Source organism: Manis pentadactyla, chromosome 6 (genome assembly GCF_030020395.1).
Source record: "Manis pentadactyla isolate mManPen7 chromosome 6, mManPen7.hap1, whole genome shotgun sequence".
Classification (NCBI taxonomy): Eukaryota; Metazoa; Chordata; class Mammalia; order Pholidota; family Manidae; genus Manis; species Manis pentadactyla.
The window spans coordinates 151,153,150-151,175,732 of NC_080024.1; the positions used below are offsets into that span (position 1 = coordinate 151,153,150).

The 22,583-nt window shown below is 37.5% G+C and overlaps 1 protein-coding gene across 1 annotated transcript in view; it reads left to right on the top strand.

The window, feature by feature from the left end:
* The window catches only part of DOK6 (docking protein 6), a 308,053-nt gene that overhangs the window by 85,419 nt on the left and 200,051 nt on the right, over nucleotides 1-22,583 (top strand). The window contains exon 2 of the mRNA XM_036876760.2: nucleotides 6,418-6,525. Within this exon, the coding sequence (XP_036732655.1) occupies nucleotides 6,418-6,525 (108 nt within the window). The remainder of the gene's footprint in view (nucleotides 1-6,417; nucleotides 6,526-22,583) is intronic.

Below are 22,583 nucleotides of genomic sequence, written 5' to 3' on the forward strand. Positions count from 1 at the left end.
TCTGTGTATTAAGTACTTTTTACCAAAAAGAAGTGTGACTTTCAATAGTGCGGTACATAGCTGGTGAGGGGATAAAGATTCAGGACTCAGCAGTTGAAAATCCTCATGGTATAAGCCTGCAGGCGCTACTCCTGGATGGGCTTGGCTTTTTTATTTGTTATCTTGATATGTTCATCTGATAGATAGTTTTATAAATACATGATTAAACCTTATACCTCAAGTTCTCATTGTGTATATAGGACTTTACTTTCAGAAAGAAACACAAATATACGCTGCTCCAGATATGCCACTTTCTTCTGGGTTCTCTAAAATCTCCAGAAATGACATTTCTGTGACTCCCTTTAGTGCAGTGGACCCTCTGGTTTGACAACTCCTGTAATCAGACATTCTTCCAAGTTTTCAAACAAAATGCCATTTGAAGTGCAGAGTTCATTAGGCCAGCATCTGGGATGGAGTAAGCCCATTAAATACGACTTTAGGTTAGGGTAAAGCTTGTGAATGAGTCCTAGCTAAATAACGTAATTATGGCTATGGACTAAAGCCAAGGAACCGCCATGTACTTCACAGTGAGTCTTACATGGAGAAAGGATGTCCTTTGTGTAACATCACCGTGAAAAGGAGAAAGCAGTAAGGAGAAGAGATTGCTTTGAGGCGAAAGGGTTTTCATCGGAGGGAAAGGATTACGAGGGTGTTTGATTACGGCAGGCTGGCTGGCTAAATGCTGTGGAAAACCGAGGTGGTGGAGCAGCTGGGGATCCTGGGGGTTTCTGGAGTCCTGGCAACAATGTGCAATTTTCTAGAAGGAAAATCTGTAGGGTATCCAGGAGCCTGTTTGGTGAGACACAGACACGCTTAGGAGATAACTCTTACTGAGAAGGTGAATCAATTAATTCCCCAAAGACAGAAGTGACAGGGCAGGCAGGAGTGTCACCCGCGAAGGGACAGAACACGGGAAGGTCAGCCGCCCTGTGAGCGATCCATTCTGTTGTAACCAGTCAGCGATTCCCTGCGCCTTTAGATGCCCTTGAAGAGCCAAGCAGTGTCTGCAAGACTGCACCGTCTCCCCCACGTACTGCTAACGAAGGGCATTTATTTTGTCTCATAGGACAAAATAAAACTAAGGTCCCTCATTTCATTTATGTGGCACTTTCATATACTCAAAGAATCCCTATCTTTCATCTGTAAGCAAAGTAAAACCTATTCCTTAATTTTTTTTCCTCAGAGGAGTGATTTCGTGATGGCCAGCAATCATTCTTGCAGCTCGTCTTTGGTACGTCGCCAGCACACTCACATAAAGGGTCGGTTCTAGAGCCCAGAGCAGAGCAGAGCACACAGAGAAACAGAGGCCGTGTCCTCACGGCCCCACCCTCTGTACGCTTCTGCTCTGCAGGTTTTTCAGAGTGCTGACTCCTGCTGAATTTGGCTTCACATGGGCACTGAATGGCACTTCCAAATTCTCTGAGCCACAGCCCTTTTTATTATCTAATTCTATCACAAAGCAAATTATCTTTGAAAACTATGTGAAAAACCCCACACAAGCTTTGCATTATAAGCATGTATTAAATGATCCTTTTATTAAGTTTAAAAACTCAACTAGACATCTAATCGAAATATTACTCGTTCACAGCTAGGAAGAATTCCTATTATTTTTCCCAATAAATTATTTGTTTTAATCACTTTATGGTGAGGTTTTTTTTTTCATTAGACTTTTGAAATATCAAAAATGACTTGAGACAGACAGAAGTTGAGGAAATTTATGCAAAATACCTGACCAGTAGTCTTTTAATCTGTCAAGGTCATGGAATGCAAAAAAACAAGACTGAGAAGCTGTCAAAGATCAGAGGACACTAGGCAGATAGGACAGTAAATTCAACGTGGGGGTCCTGGATTGGATCTCAAACAGAGCAGGGCATTGGGCAAAAAAGCTGGTGATTTTCAAGTAGAATCTGTAGTTTAGTTAACAGCATTTTGGCAGTGTTAAATTCATAGTTTTGAAAAACGTACCATGGTTATTCAGGATGTTAATAATAGGGAAGCTAGGTAAAGTCTATTTGGGAACTCCCTGCACTATTTTTGCAACTGTTTTATAAATCTAAAATTACTCCAAAATAAAATAATAACTTAAGGGGCTTGGCTTGGTAAACAGTCTATTACATCAAGTCTTAAAAATCAGTTTTATCTCTGTGTAGTTGCCTCTGTAAATGCAGTAGCAAAAGGAGATAAGATACTATAGAAAATACCAAATCTATTTTTCCTTATTATCCATTATCAGGTTTATCTATCACAATATTGAGGGCCTACATGGAAATACTTATGCTTTCTAACTTCTGTTTAACTCACTTTTTAATAGAAAACAACTATAGTCACATGGAATGGGCACTGCACTCAGGGAGTGTGTGTGTCTATTTCCATGAATATTACAAGGCTTCACTGGACATCACCGTGGTTCCTGAGCTAGGAGCAAAAAAGTGCAAAAGGTGCAAGGAGAAGCCTTCCTCTGTCAGAAAAAACAAAAACCATATTACCAGGGATTTGGGTCACAATCCCATTCAAAGAGTCTTCCTACCCCAGCTAGGATTCTAAATCCATTGGTAAATAGCCAGGAGATAAATACTAATAACCTATATATATCCCACTTTGCAAATGATATTTTTATTTATCTGCCTCTTATCTCTCACATTTCTATTCATATTCATGTAACTGTTCTTCACTTCCACAATATTACTCCTGTGATAATTGCTTCTAAGAACCGCCACTATCTCTGCTTATAAAAATAAAATCTAAAAGTATTTGTCTTAGCTGCCATAACAAAATACCATAGACTGAGTGGCCTGAACAACAAACATTTGTTTTCTTATGGTTTGGGGATTAGAAGTCCAAGATTAAGGTGTCAGTATGATCAGATTCTGGGGAGAGCCTTTTCCCTGGCTTGCAGAAGGCCACTGTCTCACTGGGTGACTGCATGACCTCTTTGTTGTTAAAATGGGCAGAGAGTGAGTCAGTTCTCTGAAGCCTCTATTTAGAAGGACACTAATCCCAGCCTGAGGGCCACACCCTCGTGACCTAATCCTAATTACCTCCCAAATGCTTCATCTCCAACCTATGAGTTTAGGGGGGACACAGTATAGTCCATGGCAGAGTCCCAAACCCAAGAATTTCAAGTAAGATGTGTGGACTACATTTTAAACACCTGTGCAACTTTAAGAGATATACTGACCTTAATTTATAGATGAAGAAGCTAGCTCTTAAAGAAGTTAAAATAACTCTTGCAGGACAAGACATTTAAAATAACAATACCTGCACTAAATAGCCAGGTGTTTTGACTAAAAACTGTGTTCTCAGATATTATAATAAAATACTCTCAACCCTAATATAAGGTTGTGGGATTCATAAAATGACTGAGTGAAGTGATTTATCCTATCCAAAAATTAACTCATGCTATATGGTGGAAAGAGTAATTTTAGGAAATGAGTAAATTTGATATAATCTTTTTCTTTTTCTTTTAGCTGCATATTGATAAATATAAATAGCTGTATTAATAATATCCATACCATTCTGAAGTTAGCAGGAACTCACTTGTATTCAACAGAGTATTTAGGCAGTCTTGTCTACTGATATCATATATAACATAACTCCCCTCATTTCTGGTATTATCCCAAACCTTTAAATATATATTGGTACAAACAGTGATTTTTACATTTTACGTAAATACCCATTATGACTGCGGATGTGCTGAACAGTCTTCCCCTAAAAGGTGTTATATCTGTTTTGTATTGGACTAGCCTCTGTTTGCGATTCCTCTGTAAGGTACCGTGACATGAACTTTGTATGTTTCATTTATTTTTATTTTCATGACCACATGATCTGTGATAGAGGCAGTGGGTTTTCCCCAAGTGAAGAGAAGGACACAAGCCTTGCCCCGATTTACACTTGGGGGTCTGAGCTGGGATTTCAAGTCCAGTCTTACTAGGTCTATAGTCCCTCTATGGAGATCATTAATACATTTCTATTTATTTTAAAAAGTTCTTATACAGCACACTAATTGCTTTGAATGCAGAATATTTGGATCTGAATTTTGTTAGAATTACATGACCTTAGTAAAGAAGTGTGCCTACATATGACTGTCATATGCAGCATGTTGCACCTACTTTGTAAGTAAAAGGGACTTGAGAAATGAGCTGACCCTTGTTAGAACCTTCTGGTCACTAGAACATGAGCCCATCTTGTTGACTCCATCTTCTGTCCCATGAGGTTCCTTCTTTGCTACATGACACTTTAAATACTGTGTCTAAGGTTGCACAGCTAGTTAAGGGCCAGAGCCACTCTCTGATTCCAGAGTGTTGACTGAGAGGATGTGACCACAGGCTGACCCACCAGCTGGCTCTGGGCAGCCAGAATGTAGTCCCTGCCCACTGTTCGACAGCAGGAGCTCTTTCCAAGGACACAGCCTTGAGAGAATAAGGGGTGCTGAGACCATCAGGTGTTGAGACCAAATAGATGAATGAACCCAGTTAAGCCGTCTCTATAAATTCAAGGTTCTAGCGAGAGGGTGTGGAGATTTGCCCATTTTGCTACCACCAAGACAAGGCTACTTTGTAAGTCCCCGTGCTTGTTAATCTGCCATCTACCCATCTGGAATGGTCTGCCTCTTGCCTGGTCTCTCCCTACCCTCTGTGTATGGGGCTCAGTTTCAGATTTCATCTGGGAAGTTCCCAAGTTTGCCAACAAAAGCCTTATTAATTTCCCACAATACCAAACTATCTTTTCTTGTATGTTTGTGTTTTCTAAATTTATTACTTAAATTTACTTAACATATAAGTACTTTTTATGAAGTTCACAAAGCATAATTTTACATTAAATAAACCCATGTAGAATTGAATTAAACACACCACATACCAATGTCATATTATAATCACTATTTGCACTGCATCATTTAAGTATTATTTTACCTTGGGGGTGGAGATCAGCAAGGAGCCAACAAATAAATAAATAACTTAAACACAGTGTGCCTAACACAAGTGTGCAGAAAGAATACTGGGAGGATTAATTTAACTCTGACTTTCTGGGCACATGGTTAGGAATCATGGACAGAGGAGGCATGCATGTCAGGCCAGGCAGAGAGGGAGAGACCCGTGGATGTGGTCCAGAAGCTCAGGGTTGTCCTTCAGGGGCTTTTTGAAGCTACTGGCAAGGAGCTAGGACAGGTAGCAAGAGAAAAGCAAAATGTGCATTTGCCTTATTATTCTGTTTATTCTGCTTTTAGCACCAGAGGCCTTTATGTGATCCACTGGTGCCTTTTAATATGGGAAACACTGTCTTCTCAGGAACGATAGACAAGGCACACTCCGAAAGAATGGTATCATCTGGCCTGTGTTAGTCAAAAAGAGCATAGGATAGCAACTCTGCAGTTTAAATAAAGAAATAGAAGAGAAATCTAAGTTTCTGCAATTTCCTTCTATGAATTTCCTTATGGCTACAGAGAATGCATACTCTAGCAAAAAAATGCTAAGTATTGAAATATAAAAGTTGTGGCCAATTAGTATTTTTAGACCTCTTCAACCACTGAAAGGAGGCTCATTTTCTTTCTTTGCCTTAAACACACCTGTGGAGAAGTATGGGCACTAGGTGACAATCAATCTCAAGGTCTGGCATTAGTTAGTGTTGTAAGATACAGGCAAAATCTAGAGATGATGGTTTGTGTGTGTGGAAAGAGTGGCTCTGCTTTTCTTGCCAAAGCTAAAGAGATGTGTGTTCAGGTGGAAGTGTGTTCAAATCCCGACACTGTCACTATCATTATCTTAAAATGGAAATAATGTACTTCATATGGTAGGTGCGAGGATTAAATGGGTATGTACATTTTAAAATGTATTGCATGTAGTAAGCATTTAATGAATGCTATTTACTATAAAGATATAAAGGAGAGACAGATGTGTCTATTATAAAAACATTGTCTGCTTTTTAAATTAATATGTGTAAATATGCCTTTTAAAAAATTTAGTCCTACAAGATTGATTTTTAAATGTGATGTTTCTTCAAACATAGAATTTTGAGCATTATGAAAGTGTTTAATCTTAGTGAAAAGTAAGTGCATTAGCACGGAAAACAGAAAATTGTCACTAGGATGGTGAGAATAAATATTTTATATGGTATTGACACTGAGATAATTTAATTAAAGACAGTTGAAGCCAGCACATTGAGAATCTCGTAACTTGAAATATTTTCTTAAAAAATTCATGATTACATTAAATAGTTTTTTTAAATTGCTGTAATTCTAACACATAGCATGGTTTCTGACTCAAAAACAATCTCTCTGTAAGTGCATTTAATAAAGTTTATTTCCAATGGATTAATTAAGTTCCTGATGGTACATAACTCGTGTAAAAAGATAGATAATAGGATTCTTTTCATTGCTTTCAGATTTTCAGACGATGCTGGTTGGTTTTCAAGAAGGCTTCTAGTAAAGGACCCAGAAGGCTAGAAAAATTTCCAGATGAAAAGGCAGCATATTTCAGAAACTTCCATAAGGTAAGTCACAGTCTTTGGAGTCACTGGGGAATAACGCGACTCTGGGCAACAACTTGTGGATAATTTTCCTTTGATGGATGAAAACTGAAGAGGCAAAAATGCATGACCAGGATAAAATGTTGCTGTGCTGATAAAATGCAGAAGTTATTTTTCTCCTTTATTCGAATCATCTGCTGTAAATGCCGGTGGTACCTTTGCAAAATGAAAGACTCATTTTTATTGCTACTTTGCAAAATGAGATGACTCATAACTCACCCAGATCATTTTCCCAAGTGCTGAGTGGGCATTTCCCCTCTGCTCAGGTTAATTGTGCATTTGTTACTTTGATTTAAACTGTGGGCAATACTTAGGAGATAAAACTTTTGAGGCTGGTGTTAGCGGTGCTAAGGACACTGTTCCTGTACATGGTTTACAGCCTTAGCCAGAGAGCGATCATCAAATATGCTGATGTGCTGAGATGTGGCATAAATTCTGTGAAGAAAATAATCCATTTCTTAAGATTTAAAAATATGTTAAGAAATAACCCTCGAATGATACTGAAGATGCTAGTTAAGGTTATCCTTGGGGATAACATCAAAGCAGAGCTAAATATTTGGTAGTAAAAAGGAGGATTCATGAGCAGAACTCAGAATTGTGAAGAAGTATTGCTTGCTGATAGAGGCCTACATAAGGTCCGTACGGATTCCAATTCCACACTGATGATGATCCAAAGTTACCCTGATGTAATGAATTTGTGGATTTATTTTATGTGCTATATAGTTCTGATTCTCTCTTTTATAAAACATAGTCCTTGCCAGGGGTTTAGGTGGACAGGAGGGATAGATAGGCAGAGGGGTAGATAGGATTTTTAGGACGTGAAACTTCTCTGTATAATACTATAGGGAACTAATTAGTATAAGGTGCTAACTAATATTTGACTGTAACTATCATTATACATTTGTCCAAACCATAAGAATGTACACCAAAATTAACCTTACTGTAAATTATGGACTTTGGGTGATTACATTGTGTCCAAGTAGATTCATCCATTATAACAAATGCCCCACTCTGGTGGGAGATGCTGATAATGGGGGAAATTGTATGTGTGGGAGCAGGGTGTGTGTGGGAAACCTCTGCTTTCTACTCAGTATTGCTGTGAACCTAAAACTGCTGTAAAAACTAAAATCTATTAAAAATTGGCTATTCAACAATAATATGCTAACCAGTTCTATTACACCAATAGCAAAAAGCTGTTTCTTTAAAACAGTGAGTTTAACGATATGTGTGTTAAAACATCATATTGTATACCTTAAACTTACATAATGTCATGTGTCAATTATATCTCAGTAATAGAGCTTGAATAAAAAAGAATCTTAATCACATTACACAGTGGGTAAGATATTTAGGCTCCATATTTAATGGTTGTGTGAACTTGCATAAGGTATTTAAATTCTATGTACCTAATTTTTCTCCTCTGACAGATTAAGATTATAATATTGCCTACTAAAGAGGGTTATTGCAAGCACTAATTGTTACTATGGACATATAATGAGATTAAATATAACTAGATGTTGAGCATCTTTCATTTGTCTGTTGGCCATCTGCATGTCTTCTTTGGAAAATGTTCAGGTCCTCTGCTCATGTTTTAATTGGATTCTTTGTTTTCCTGGTGTTGAGTTGTATGAGTTCTTTATATGTTCTAGGTATTAACCCCTGATCAGATACATCATTTGCAAATGTGTTCTCCCATTGAGGAGATTGCCTTTTCATTTCATTGTTGGTTTCCTTTGCTGTGCAGAAGCTTTTCAGTTTGATACAGTCCCATTTGTTTATTTTTGCTTTATTTCCCTTGCTTGGGGAGACATACATATAACAAAATTGCCAGTATTTTCTATTAGGAGTTTTATGGTTTCAGGTCATTGTTGAGTCCCAACACCATTTATTAAGAGACTGACTTTTTCCCATTGTATATCCTTGCCTCCTTTATATGTGGAATCTAAGAAAATAAAACAAACAAACAAAACAGAAATAGACTCATAAATAAAAAGAATATAGGGGAGGGTGTTGGGGAGACAGACAAAATAGGGGAAGGGGATAAAGAGGTACAAACTTCCAGTTATGAAATAAACGTGTCATAAGGGTGAAAAGTACTATATAGGGGATATAGTCAGTAATATAGTATATCTTTGGTTGGTGACAAATGGTAACCACTTATGGTGAGCATTTCATCATGTACAATTATGAAATCTCTATGTTGTACCCCTGAAACCAATGTACTATTGTATAGCAACTATACTCCAATAAAAAACGTAGCAAGAATAGGAAAGTGAATAATAAAAAATATAACTAGATGTTATTAATACACGAAATTGTATTGCTAAGCAGATAATTACTTACTTGGGCAGATGATAAGCTAGAGAAAAAGTTAGCCATCCTTAGTGTCCGTGAGATGTGATAGTGACTTGGATGAAGGGTGCTGGTATTGGAGCTGGAGGTCGCAAGGCAAACTTTGGATGTGGTTTGCGAAAATTGCCAGGATTTCCTTACGGATTAGATGTCAGGTGTCAGTGAAAGGAAGGACTCTGGGTGATTCATGATAAAGATGCGCTTGAGCAACAGAGATGCAAATGGTGCAGTCTCTACAGACAGGGAAGACTAGAAGAGCAGGTATTGAGTAAAAACCACAAGCTCTCACTTTGTGTAGGTTAAATTTGAAGTGACTGCTAGGCATTCAGACTAAAATGCCAAGTATCCGTTAGATGAGCAGGTGCTGCAGGACGGAGGGGCACTGGCAGTTAGTCCTGTGGCGGAGCTGCCACACGGAGGGTGCTGCGTTCTGCAGCGCTGAAGGCAGCGTCCTTGGGAGGCAAAGGCACAAGGGAACAGTGACGCTCCAACACGGCGACGACTGGCAGAGGTGGACAAGCCGGAATGGAAATCTGAGAAAGCAGGCAGGGAGCCGGGAAGAATAATGTGAAGAGTTAACTATTGGAGACCAAGAGAAAACTGTGTTTAAGAAGTTGAACAAGTGGTCATCTCCGTACCGGTTGAGAGCTTAAGGAGGATGACGGGGACCCACTGGGCTTGCAGCAAGGAGGTCTTTGATGGTTTGCCAACAGCTATTTCGCAGCAACACGGGGACCAATTTCACGTGGAGAGGCTGCCGCAGGACGAGAGGTGAGGAAGAGACAGCTACGCAGGCAGTTTATTTCCAGTTTTGCTGTAAAACTAAGCCAAGGTATGTAGGAGATATGTTTCGAAAATATGGCATACATTGGTAGAACCCCTGTATGCCAATGCAAATGATCTAGAAGACTGAAAATGTAATTAGAAGGTTCCTGTGTATAATTCTGGGCTTTGGTCTTCCACAGCACCAAGGATTGTACATTTCAACAGAAAAGAAGGAATAGAATATGAGGGTAGATATGAGTAGGATGGATAAGAATTAATTTTAGAAAACTATGGCTAACTCTTCCCAAATATAGGTGTGTGAGCTTCCTCTCTCTAGGCTGAAAATTAAGCAGAAAAGACCATAAGGAACACAGCGAGAATAGGAATAGTTACTCTCAGTAAATAATGAAACAGATGTCATTGATTATTATTTGAAACTCCCTAAGGCACTGTAATAACTTGATTCAGTATAAGTGACACCTGAAATTCACCTTTCTCATGGCAGTGTTGTGAAGATTAAAGTTGTTATTATTACAACTTGTTCTTCCTAGCATTTGAGAGACTAACCAGTCCTGATGGGGAAAAATAATTTGGGCATGACTCACCAGTAATAGGAAATCTTAAGTGTTGTTTTCAAGAAAGCATGTGAATGATCTTTCTTATTTGATTCTGTTTTAGAAGATGTGTTTAATGCTTTTAACTGGCAGTCTTATATATAGACTTTGGGTAAAAATCACAAGTTTTCATTTTGTGTATATTAAGTTTCAAGTGTTTATTAGGCATGCAAACCAAACTGTTTATGTCAATCTCACTACTCTTCTTCTTTCTATAATCTTAAGTAGGTTCATGACCCTGATTATTGCTTCTTTTTTCTTAGAATGTACATCTAACAACTAGTGTTTTTTGGGATTCTCTTTTATCATCCTGTTATTATTATCATTATTAGTCTGTTATCCTCTTCTATTATTCTACAATGCCATTCATCACTCTAATGTCATTTGTTCCACCTAGTCATCAAAGTTGTATAGCCCCTGAGACTGAGAGATGGGGAAGCTCTTACCTGTGTACTAGGGACAATAATTGTCCTACTCCTCCAGGACTTTGGGAACAGTAAACAGGGTACTATACAGGGACTTCTAAAAAGAGGGGGGCACTCAGTAAGTGCTGAGACTAGTTATTACTGTTTGAAGGATTTACAGTCCAATGAAGAATCGCTACAGTGAAATACAACGGGGCGCAGAGTTCAGATAAAAAGTATAAGGGAAGAGTGAATTCTGCCACCGGAAATTAGGACTTTCGAGAGAAGCTGAGGGTTACTCCGTTTTGACAAAGCAAAATAATGGAGAGGACTGAATCATATGAGGACGAAAACATGTAATTCTGTGTACTGAAAAGTCACGTTGCGTGGTGAGTTAAATCCAGTGTTGGCAAACCCTGACAGGAGGGCTGGTGTGCAGAAGATATGCCCGAATGAAGTGTGTGGGGCACATGGAGGGTCATGAAACCTTCACTCATGGGTTCAGTCTTCATCCTTCAGGCAAAAGAGAAGTTGTGAAGGGTTTTAAATGGTTTCTCCTATCTTCAAATACCTATTTAGAAAAAAATTTTTTGTAAGGCATCACATCAAATAAAGTGATAAGGAGACTATATACAGAGAATCAAGTTAACTGAACATCATAATATTTCCATTTCCCCAAGATGGACAACAAAGTCCTGAATAAAGAGAAAGTGAATGGAAAGGAGATAGATTTTGGTGTTATTTTCCATGTACAGTCATATAGTTACTATATGGTAACTATAGAGGGGACATCAAAGGAGAAGAGTAAGAGTTGATACCCTTTCAAGATCAAGTGACCAATGAAGGGTCATCTTCCCACAGGGACATGGACCATGGAAAGTAGACCAATTTCCAGAGGTGAAGAAAAGAAGTCATTTTTTGCATGTTAGATTAGGTATGTATGGTATATTTAGGTAGACATATTCATTAAACAGTTAGAAACACAGCCCAATGGTAGGGAAATTGCCTAGGAAATTTACTGAAGAGAATTAACATTAAGGTAGGTGTAAATCAGTACCTCTCTGTGAAAGCCTAAACACAAAAGAAAACTCATTTCTCTACAAGACATGGACTTTGGTACCAGCCCTGCAGTGACACCCAGTGTATTTCACAGGCTTTTCGATTCTAGGTGTATCAAGAGTTACAAACCAAAAAAAGTTGACACTTGACTGAAACAAACAGCAGATTCAGGAAGTGATAGAAAAACATGCAAAGTGCCACTTGGATGAGGAACTGCTGGTAGAGTAAATGTTAAAATGCGAATAAACATAAAATTTAGAGTGATTATCAAGACTCTAAATATACTCCTAACTGAAAATTTTAATAATTCTAAAGAGAGAATTATTTTACCAAAAAGAAAATCAATGCAGCAGCCCAGTCTGAAGAAGACAGATGCACCCCTATGTTTATCGCAGCACTGTTTACAATAGCGAAGAAATGGAAGCAATCTAAGTGTCCATCAGTAAATGAATGGATAAAAAAGATGTGGTACATATACACAATGGAATACTATTCAGCCATAAGAAGAAAACAAATCCTACCTTTTGCAACAACACGGATGGAGCTAGAGAGTATTATGCTCAGTGAAATAAGCCAGGCATAGAAAGACAAGTACCAAATGATTTCACTCATAAGTGGAGTATAAGAACAAAGAAAAACTGAAGGAACAAAACAGCAGCAGAATCACAGAACCCAAGAATGGACTAACACTTTCCAAACAGAAAGGGACTGAGGAGGATGGGTGGGAAGGGAGGGATAAGGGGGAAAAAGAAAGGGGGCCTTATGATTAGCATGTATAATTAGCATGTGGGGAGGCATGGGAAGGGCTGTGCAACACAGAGAAGACAAGTAGTGATTCTACAGCATCTTACTATGCTGATGGACAGTGGCTGTAATGGGGTGTGTGGGGGGGACTTGGTGAAGGGGGGAGCCTAGTAAACATAATGTTCTGCATGTAATTGTAGATTAATGATAACAAAAAAAATACATTTGCAGGAGGCAGAGTGGGGCAGTGGCAGGGCTATCGTCTTTGGGATATACCAGACCTAACTGAGTTCAAGCCTAAGTTCTACCATTACTAGCTAAATCATACAGATAAATGATCATGTTATAAAAAAAATACATTTGCAGAGAGGAAGAAGAGAGAAGACAGACCTCAGAGGCTGTGGGGCACCCCTCCCTAGGAGAAAGTGGGTTGTGTTCTCTGCAGGTCAGATGGTGCCAGTTTGCCCAAGCCATGGACAACCAGCCATCAAGGCAGAAAAGCAATTGCAAATGTTCGTAATATTTTTATGCTGAAATGCACTCCTGCTCCTGCAAAATCAAGACCAAACTGTCACTTCCAATGGCTTTTTCCATTCATAAAACTATGAATCCTTTTTTTCAAAACTGAACCCTGGCAAAGCTATAAATTTCTCATAGTTCCCTCTTATCATCAGGGAAATAAAGGAAGATGCTCCTTATGGAAAAGGCCAGCATATTTTAAATCCTTGTTTTCCCTTGGGCAATTAATTCTCAATTCAAACATTGGATCTCTACAGTTGAAAAAAAATCCTTCATTTGCAAGATGGCTTAAAGAAATATACTAGTGTGGACTTCCCAAATCGTTCTGTTTGTTAATGTTTACATGCTTTAAACTTGCAATTAGTCAATTATTTTAATTTGCCCTCAAATCTGCTGCAGTGCTTACTAGCAATAAATCAAAATAATCAAATGAGTGAATTTTCCAACCTAAGTGATGGATATCTGAATGATAAGCTAAGGACACAATTATTTTTTTGCCAACTTTATGCTGTGATCTATCTGGAACAGATATATTATAAAGCTTATGAGTATTAATGGTCTCATTTGGAAATTTGATATGTTTACTGTGAGAGTGAGAGAGATCTTGCTGCATAAATCAATTTTTATATGAAACTGCTGTAAAGTGGTATATACTTTTTTTTTTTTACTTCTGGTAGAAAGAAATTTGAAATTCAAATCACTAGCTACTAAAGGAAGTTATTAAAAATGCATTAGGGTTGAAAATGTAGCTGTATATAATTGTCATAACAGATATTCAAAACATATTTATCCTCAATGAAAACTAAAGTAAGCAATTTACATAGAATCAGCTAATAAATTTTCCTTAATTTCCTAAGCAGATGAAAAAGAAACAGTTCATAGAAATTTTAATAAAATAAATATGAGTGCTATCTGTAGGGAGGAAAATATAAATAGTATCCCTTAGAAGGATGAAGGAAAATAGATCTGTGTGAAATTCCAGTGATGACTACTATGGGAAGTCAGAAAATGTTCCTTGGGACCAATTTTACTTTTAAGTCCTCTTTAATCTGCCATTGAAAATATCATTTTATCCTATCTGCTTTACTCCTATTTGGAGTTGTCAGTATTTATCTTGATATAAAGTAAACATCTGAGAAATTTGAGAAGAAGATGAAGACATCCTTAGGAAAAATGGTTGCCTAGAAATATCAAATATCCTTAAGCATAGAAACAAAATCATCTGTAAGCATGGAAACAGCACACGAGTACCAATGTGCTACGTTGAACATTTCGTTTTGCTTCTAGTGGCTGCATGCTTGGATGAGGGCACACTTATTGGGGTGTGAAGGGTGTTCCAAGGCTTGGTGTCTCTTAAAATACCTGTTGTAAATTCTCAGAGTGATAATCTGAGGCATTTCATCCATTTGCTCACTCGTTTATACATCCATCTGTGATCTGTTATCTTGAAGAGGTCTCAGTCTCTTGAACATAAGCCTGGAATAGTCACAGATTAATCCATGATTTTTTATTGACTGTCTGATTCATATTATCTGATCACATACTAGTCACTCAGGGAAGCCTCAAATAAATGGAATATGAAAAGATAGGAAGAAGGGGGAAATGCCCAAGGCGTAGTGCACGGTCTGCGCAGCATCTCTGGCAGATGTGAATGGGTTGTGAATGGGCAGCTCTAAAGCCAGGGATTATCAGGAGAGATATGGTGTTAGGACCTTCAGATGGGCGGCCCGCAAAGTTGTGATCTTGGAATAATAGGGAACTCCCAAAGTTAAACTTGATCTCTGTAATATTTTCATCAAGATTAATTAAAGTTGTACACATCGAGGATCTCGCCAACACGGTTCACTCTGTGCGGCTTAAGGATGCCACGCAAAATCAGGATCACTCAGCAATCAGGAATTTTGTTTATAACCTTGTGCTCCAGAACAGATACCTGTTCACTGAGGCTCTCAATCCTTAAGATTGATCTCGGCTTGACTGAGATTACACAGCAGTATGCTTTATGTTAACAAAATGCTGCCTCGATTTCACTTTTTAAAACTATAGTGTGTGTGAGGCAATCACCCATAATGGTACTACAGCAGAAAACACGTAGTATGATTTAAACAGTGTCTTTCTTTCACTTCCTATCTGTAAAATGCAAATAATATCGTAGCTCACAAAGTGAGATGATAATTTCATGTAAGATAATATGTAAAGTGTAAAACATCTATGTTCTACAAGTCTTCTCTGCTTCAGATTTCACATCTTTGAATCCAGGGAAATAATTCATACCAACGTTAGAGAAATTTTGACACCAATTTGCATGATAAAGTAACTTGTAATTTCAAATAACATATTTTATGCAGTAAATCAGGTAGAAAAAGCGTATTTGGTAGCACAACTCTGTTATGATTTCTGAAGGATCTTTACATTTATTTAATGGATTTAAATCTAATGTCCTTTATTATTTCAGAATGTCATCAATGCATTTTTGGTTTTAAAAATCTCTTCTTTATCCATTAACAAAGTCTGGCAAACTGTGCAATATCTGACAGATGCAACAGGAGAAATGCTTATTGCATAATGTTCACTGAGGACAAATTGCTTTTCTGCCATTAATAAGTTATATATTATACCTCAAGTATTGAATGCATATTAATTTATAGCTTACAATTTGAAAAATATTACAGTGAGTATTCATTCTTGAACCAATACTTTGTATCTCATAAATATGTAACAACTTTTATTTGTGCTGTTTTATGTTTATTTCAAATGCATATAATATTTTAAAATGTTAAGCACTCTTTACAGCTAATTCTTCTATTAAAAACAAATGTAAAATTCTGATAGATCATTAATAATCCCAGGTTACATAGCAACTACTTGCTTCAGAGTTCTTACAGGAGAAAAGTAAGATGCTGTTTGTTTAAATCAGTGGCCAGCAAACTTATCTGCAAAGGGCCAGATCATGAAAATTTTAGGCTCTGCAGATCATAGTATCTCTGCTGCAGTTCTTCAACACTACATAGGTAGTATATTAAACAGCCATAGACAGTATATCAACAAATGGCCATTCTGTGTTCTGATAAAACTTTATATAAAAAAAGGTGGTAGACCAAATTTGACCCATGGTCATAGGTTGCCTACACCAGATTTTGATCACTGATAATTGAATTTTCTATTACTTGAAATAATATTTATTTTATTTTATTTTGAATAAAAAAGCATAAGTAATCCTGGATATTATGTCTAGATGCTCTAAGTATTTAGATAAACATTAGCTAAACATGGCTAGTAGTTGATTCATGGATCCCACCTAGAATTGATGTCCTGAGGTAAGGAAAGTAACCATAGTCTCTTTCAGCTTTTTGTACTCTTTGGAATAGAAATATAGTAATGATCATATCAATGATCTTTTTCTGTTCTGTGTTCTTTACTTGAGGAACGTAATTGTTCCCATTAGTTATGTTAAGAGGTATCATACACCAAGCCATAGACAGCTGAGCTAACGACCAATTCAGAGCATTGACATGTTATAATAGTATTATAATTGTTGACAGAGATTGACCTGCTACAATTTCACACATCATTCAGTTGGCTTTTCTTTGGGAAGTGGATTTTCCTCCCTCCCTCCCTATTTATTTTTTCTGGTGTTGTAGTACTCAGCTGCAGAGATTGAGTTAATCATATTAGTAAATGGCTGCTATCATTATCCCTTCCTATAATATTTGATTAATTTATTTTATTCCCATTCTTTAATCCCATTCATCTCTCCTCCTCCATAGATAATCACTACAATGAGTTTGGTGCAAAACTTTGTATGATTCTTGTAAACGTGTACTGTTGATTTCTTGAACATGTACTGCATTGTTAATTCACTTAATTACTATTGCATTAAAACTTACTGTGTGTCTTATGTTATTCATGCTGTTACGACTTTGAAGAGCTGTTTGCCTTCCTGTATGTCCATCTCACCAGGTGCTTCTCTGACTGGCTCATGATACCCCATAGTTTGCAGCCATCATATGTATTTTACTTTTCCATTTTCCTATGATAGAAACTAGATTTGCTAACAAGTTCTAATTACCTCAAGCAATGCTGTGACTCAGACTTTTGTACTGTGTCTTTACAACCCAATGTGAGAAATTTTCTGGAATATATAAAAAGAACGAGATCATTGAGTTAAGGATATATGAATACTTAATTTAAATACGGGCCAGCAGATGGCTTTCCAGAATGCAGCCCCATTCCGCACACCTCCTGGGCCTGAGGTTCTGTATTCTCACATTCACACTGGTATTTTCCATTATTTATGAACTTTCCAAATCTGGTGCGAACAAAGTGATATTCTGTTGTGTTGTAACATGGGTTTTTCTGTTCACAGTGAATTACAGAAATTCTTCCTATGCATCTTTGCTTTTGGGGTTTGTTCTTCCAGGAATTTCCTGATCATATCATTTGTCCATTTTCCTACCAGAGTTCCTGTATTTTTCTTGCTCTTTTGTAAGGTTTGTTCGTCTGTTGTAAACACTAGTCTTAGTTGAATCTTAGACATCATCAATCTCTCACCTCTATAATCTCTCTGCTGACATTACAGCGTCTTGCATTAAACAGAAAGCTGCACATTTGGATGCATTCAAATTTGTCATAAGTTAGGCTTCAGTTGCTTTCTGTACAAAATACCTCCCACCTCAAACATCATGATGTATCAGCCTATGTTTTATTCAGTTAGCCTTATAGTTTTGCCTTTCATATTTTTGCCATGTCCAGATTTGGATATGGAATTAGGAATTACATTAAAAATACTTAGGGAGCTGGTTTCCACTAGCTCATTTATTAAACCTTCTACCCTTTCAAATATTGTAATGGCATTTATTTTATGCACACACACATTTTTCTCCAGTTTCTCTATTCCATACCATCTACTTGCTCTTCTGCCACTAAAATGCCACCGTCTTATATCTGCGGTGTCACGCTGTGTCGTGACACTTGGTCAGGCAGCTGTTCCCCAAACCCACCTGCCTCTTATTTTCTCGAGTTCCCTTAGCGACTTATCGGAGAACATGGGATGTCCTCTTTGCACTCAGCTTCTCTTCTAGGGTTTAAATTTTTCTCCAATGAAACTCCTAGATACTTTATCATTGTTTTTATTATTGTGAAGGTATTGTTTTATTTTATTTTATTTACAGTGAATAATTCCTAGTGTAGAGAAATCCTATTGGTTTTTCGTGGTGACTGTATTTGACCATATTGCTGAATGCTTTTGTTTTCGCTACTAGTTTCTGTGAGTTTATTTTTCCATTTTTCTGTTAGCACTTCAATGTCAGTGATCACATTGCCCACAAATATTGATAGCTTCACTTACACCATTCCTTGTCTTTTTCCTTTTTTCCTTCTCTTATTGTCCAAGACTTATGTCACATTAAAATACTGAGAGCACACCTCTGCCGTGTTTCCGCAATAACTCGAATGTGTGTAGCGCTTGTATGTGAAGTAAAACAAGTTTTGGTACATAACCGCTCAAGTAAAGAAAATTCTTTTCTGTTCTTGATATATTAATGGGTTTTTTTTTTTACCGTAAAAGGTGTTGAACAATGATGTTTTTTCTTTTGATCTGCTGGGGCAATCATGTGATTTTTCTCATTTTGTCTATCAATTTTAAGAAACATGTTTGGACACTTTGTGATGTTAAATATACTTTTATTCCTGCAATAGCCTTACTTGCATGTTAGTATTTTCTTACATTAGTAAGTAAAATACAGCCATATAATTGTTTGTATTTTTTTATATCTTATTTTAGAATCAAAGGTAGGCCAGACTCAGAAAGCTGTGCAGCTTTTGCTTTTTTTCTGAACCATCTTGTAAAAGATATTAATTAACCATTCCTTGAAAGTTCGGTAAAACTCAATTGTGAAAGAGCCTTGAAATGGGCTTTTTGGAGATGAGTATATCGTTTAGTTCTAATTTTTAAATTTTTTTTGTAACCAATTTTGGCATTTTGTACTTTACTAAATATATATATTTATGTCTTTTGTATATATATATATATGTTATATATATATATTTGTACCTATATATATGTCTTTTCATGTTTTCCAATTAGTTAGTATTCAGTTGTTCACAAGCTTCCTATTATTATTTTACATTTGTCCAATTTTCCATTTTTATCCTATACTTGATCTCTCTCCCCTCTGTCTTTTCTCTTTCATTTAAGTTGTCAGAAGTCTCTTATAAAAGAGTATATAAAAAAGTATCCTTTCAAATGGACCTTTTGCTTTTGTTAAACTTCACATTTTTTCTGTCATTTGATTTTTGCCCTTATCTTTATTATGCCTTTATTTATAGAAATGATCTACTGCCTTTTTTTACCTCTTCAATTGAATGCCTAAATTCTTTTCAACTTTTCTTGTTCATGAGAAGTATTTTTAAAGCCATATTTTTTAGGCACTACTTTATCAGTGTGTCTCAAATTTTAACATGTACTGTGTCATTTTCATTTAAACATAAGAATTTTGAAACTTAGTTTCCCTTTTAATTCATATGGTCTTAGAGATAATGTTGTTTACTATTTATAGGTATGGAATATTTAATTATTCTATGTTTTATACATTTTTAATTGCATTGTGTTATGGACATATAATGTAATTTATATAATTTCATTCTTTTGAATTTACTAATACTTTTTATCTCCTGATACTTGCTAAATTTTCATAAATCATCCAAGTGTGCTAGGAAAAGGTATCTATTTGGTTCATTGTTACAGTAGATATGGGTATGTAGGTCTGAATAAGTAATATAAAATAGCTAGACTCTATTAATTCTACTTTGCAGAACTTCCATATCTTTGCTTCTCTGTGGAACGTATTTACTATTTAACCTTCTCATCAACTGTTGGATGATTTTGTTACCTGTGATTAGATTGTAATTTCTCCCTTTTTCATGTTGGTTTGTATGACTTACTGAACAAAAATAAAAACCCCTTAGTTTTTTCAAAAACTCTTTAGATTCATTGAGCTACTTTTAGCATCCATGTAATCTTGCCTGCAAATCAAGTTCGGTAGGTTGTCCATGTAGCCCTGATTTGAACTTGTGTACCATTCATACAAGGTTTTGACATGCAAGCCGTTTCTCTTGGGCTTTTCTGTTCTTGTTTCCAATAGGAACCTAGCTTCTGACACTTTTAAAGTTGATTTGAGTCCACAGAGTTTGCATCTAATCATAGGCTGTCTTTTGAACAGTTGCAATAGCATTTTTACAACCAGGATCCCTAGAGCTGTTGTCAAGTTTTTTTCATGCCATCACTAGATCTTCTTTCTGTACTATTACCCTCTCTTATATAATAGAAGGCCAACCATCTCGGTCAACTCACAGTAATTCTTCCCAGCTGTCACATACATACAGGTGACACAGAAGTTCTTTGTTCAACAGGTACCTAGTCGTACATTTTGATTACAGAAATGCCAAAAATAGAGTTCCAAAAAGCAGTTAGTATAATGACCTGCTTAAATATTAACCAAGAATTTCCTGATTCTTGTGAAAATTACCAACAAGTTGAAGATGAGAGAGCATTTAAGACATTTTTGCATAGATGTTTGATTTGTTTGAAGAGCTCACACAGGAGACCCCTCCTAATTCCACTGTGGAAGAGAGTGGGAGCCGTCAAGTCCTCTCCTCTCTTCACCCTGGCATTTCAGGCTGATGGCAGGTCCCCTACAGGGATGGTTTTCTGTTCCCTGTGAATGTGCCCAAACCAGTGAAGACAAGTTATTTGTTGGCTACATATAGACTATAAACAAGGCAGACTATAAACAGAAAGGGCCCAAACCTCTGCAATGTTTGGAACTTCTCTGCTGGACCTTTAACTGCCTCTGTCCACATGGACATCCCCCAGGCTTAGTCACAGGTATCCCAGTCAAGAAGAGATTAAACATCCCAAGTCCCAGGAGTTCACCAGCTCAGCATCAGGTCAGCCTCACTGGCCTAATACTGAATTTTGCAAGAAGAGGCTTCGTGCTTTGTTACCGCTGCACGTGGCCGGGAACCCTGGCCTGCCAGAGCTCACTGGCAGGGAGCACTTGCCTGAGTGGGCCTCCTCCTCCCACCACGTGGCTGAGCACCAACCATCTGCCTGGCCTGTGGGGGAACCACATTACAGAGCTCTGCGGACTTTAGATTAATCAAAAAAAGGAAAAATAAATTTTAAAAAATATTTAATGCCTTTAGACAGCTCAGCATAAATAGTATCCCTTGCTTTTTAAGCTACTAATACCTGATCAGAGAATGAGGCTATATACAACATTTGCATGATTTTTGTGTCATTCAAGACCTTCATTCAAGACTACTAACTTTATCACACAAATTGGGCTATGCATCTTCAAGTAATCCTGTATGGTTGCATTTGTTTCTGAGGGGTGGCCTAACCAACTACCACAAACTTGGTGACTTAAAAATCACAGAAATCTAGTCTCTCAGCCGTTCTGGACATCAGAAGTAAAAAATCAAGGTGTCGCAGCAGGGTTGAATTTGCAGAGCCCCTGGGGGAGGCTCCGTGCTTGCCTTCTCCAGCCTCCGGCGGCTCCAAGGGTTCCTAGGCTGACGGCCGCTGACCTGCAACCTCTTCCTCTGCCTCAGCCGCCCCCACCTCGTCCCTCATCAGCGCTCTCTCCGCTCTTCTCATAAAAGGACACTTGTCATTGGGTGTGGGACCCACTGAAATGATCCCCTTTCAAGATCCTTAATTTAATTACATCTGCAAAGAGCCTTTTCCCAAATAAGGTCACAGTCACAGATTCAGGGGTTAGGATTTGGAAGTATCTTTTCTGAGGGGCCAGTATGCAACCCATTACAATAATTCAGTTAATTTTGTACATCTACTAAGGAAAGGGGTGGCAGCGGTACGGTCTCTGTTGAATCTGCAGTGAAGCCTCAGAAGTAGGAACGGCGTTACAGCCGACTGAGCTCTTGCAGGTTTTTTGTTCTTATTCAGCCAAACATAGTATTAGACAAGCTGCCTTCACACACAGGGAGTGAGGGAGAAGTTGGAGGAGGAGGGAGAATAGAAAGGTGAAGAGAGGAGGGAGCGAAGGGGAGAGAAAGAAGTATATAGATTTCCTCTTTTAGTGCTTATTTTCCTATGCATTTTCTGCACTTCTTAGACCTAAAAAGAGATTATCTTCCTATTGATAATAGACAATTTCAAAATAATTTAAAAGTGATAAGGTAATGAGGTTTCCTGGGATTTCTCCCACCACCCCTATAATCTGAGTCTATTTTGGAGTTCTCCCTTCTGTAACAACTTCTTGATTAGCCATTATTTGCCATTAATGAATCAAATGACTTTCAGAACAACAGCTATTGCATGAGTTGGTGGAAAGAGCAGTACCCTAGGAAATCAGGAGGCACGGCCCTGATTCCGGTCATCACTTCAACTGTGCAGCGGCCACCCCGGTAGGGACAGCCATTTCTCATTGTTAAATGAAGTAAGCTCAGCTCTGTGTTTGCTTTATCGGTTAGAATGCTTTTGGCTGCAAGTAACAGAAGCCCCCATCAAACAACTTGCAGAAGAGCATTATCAAATATAACAGCA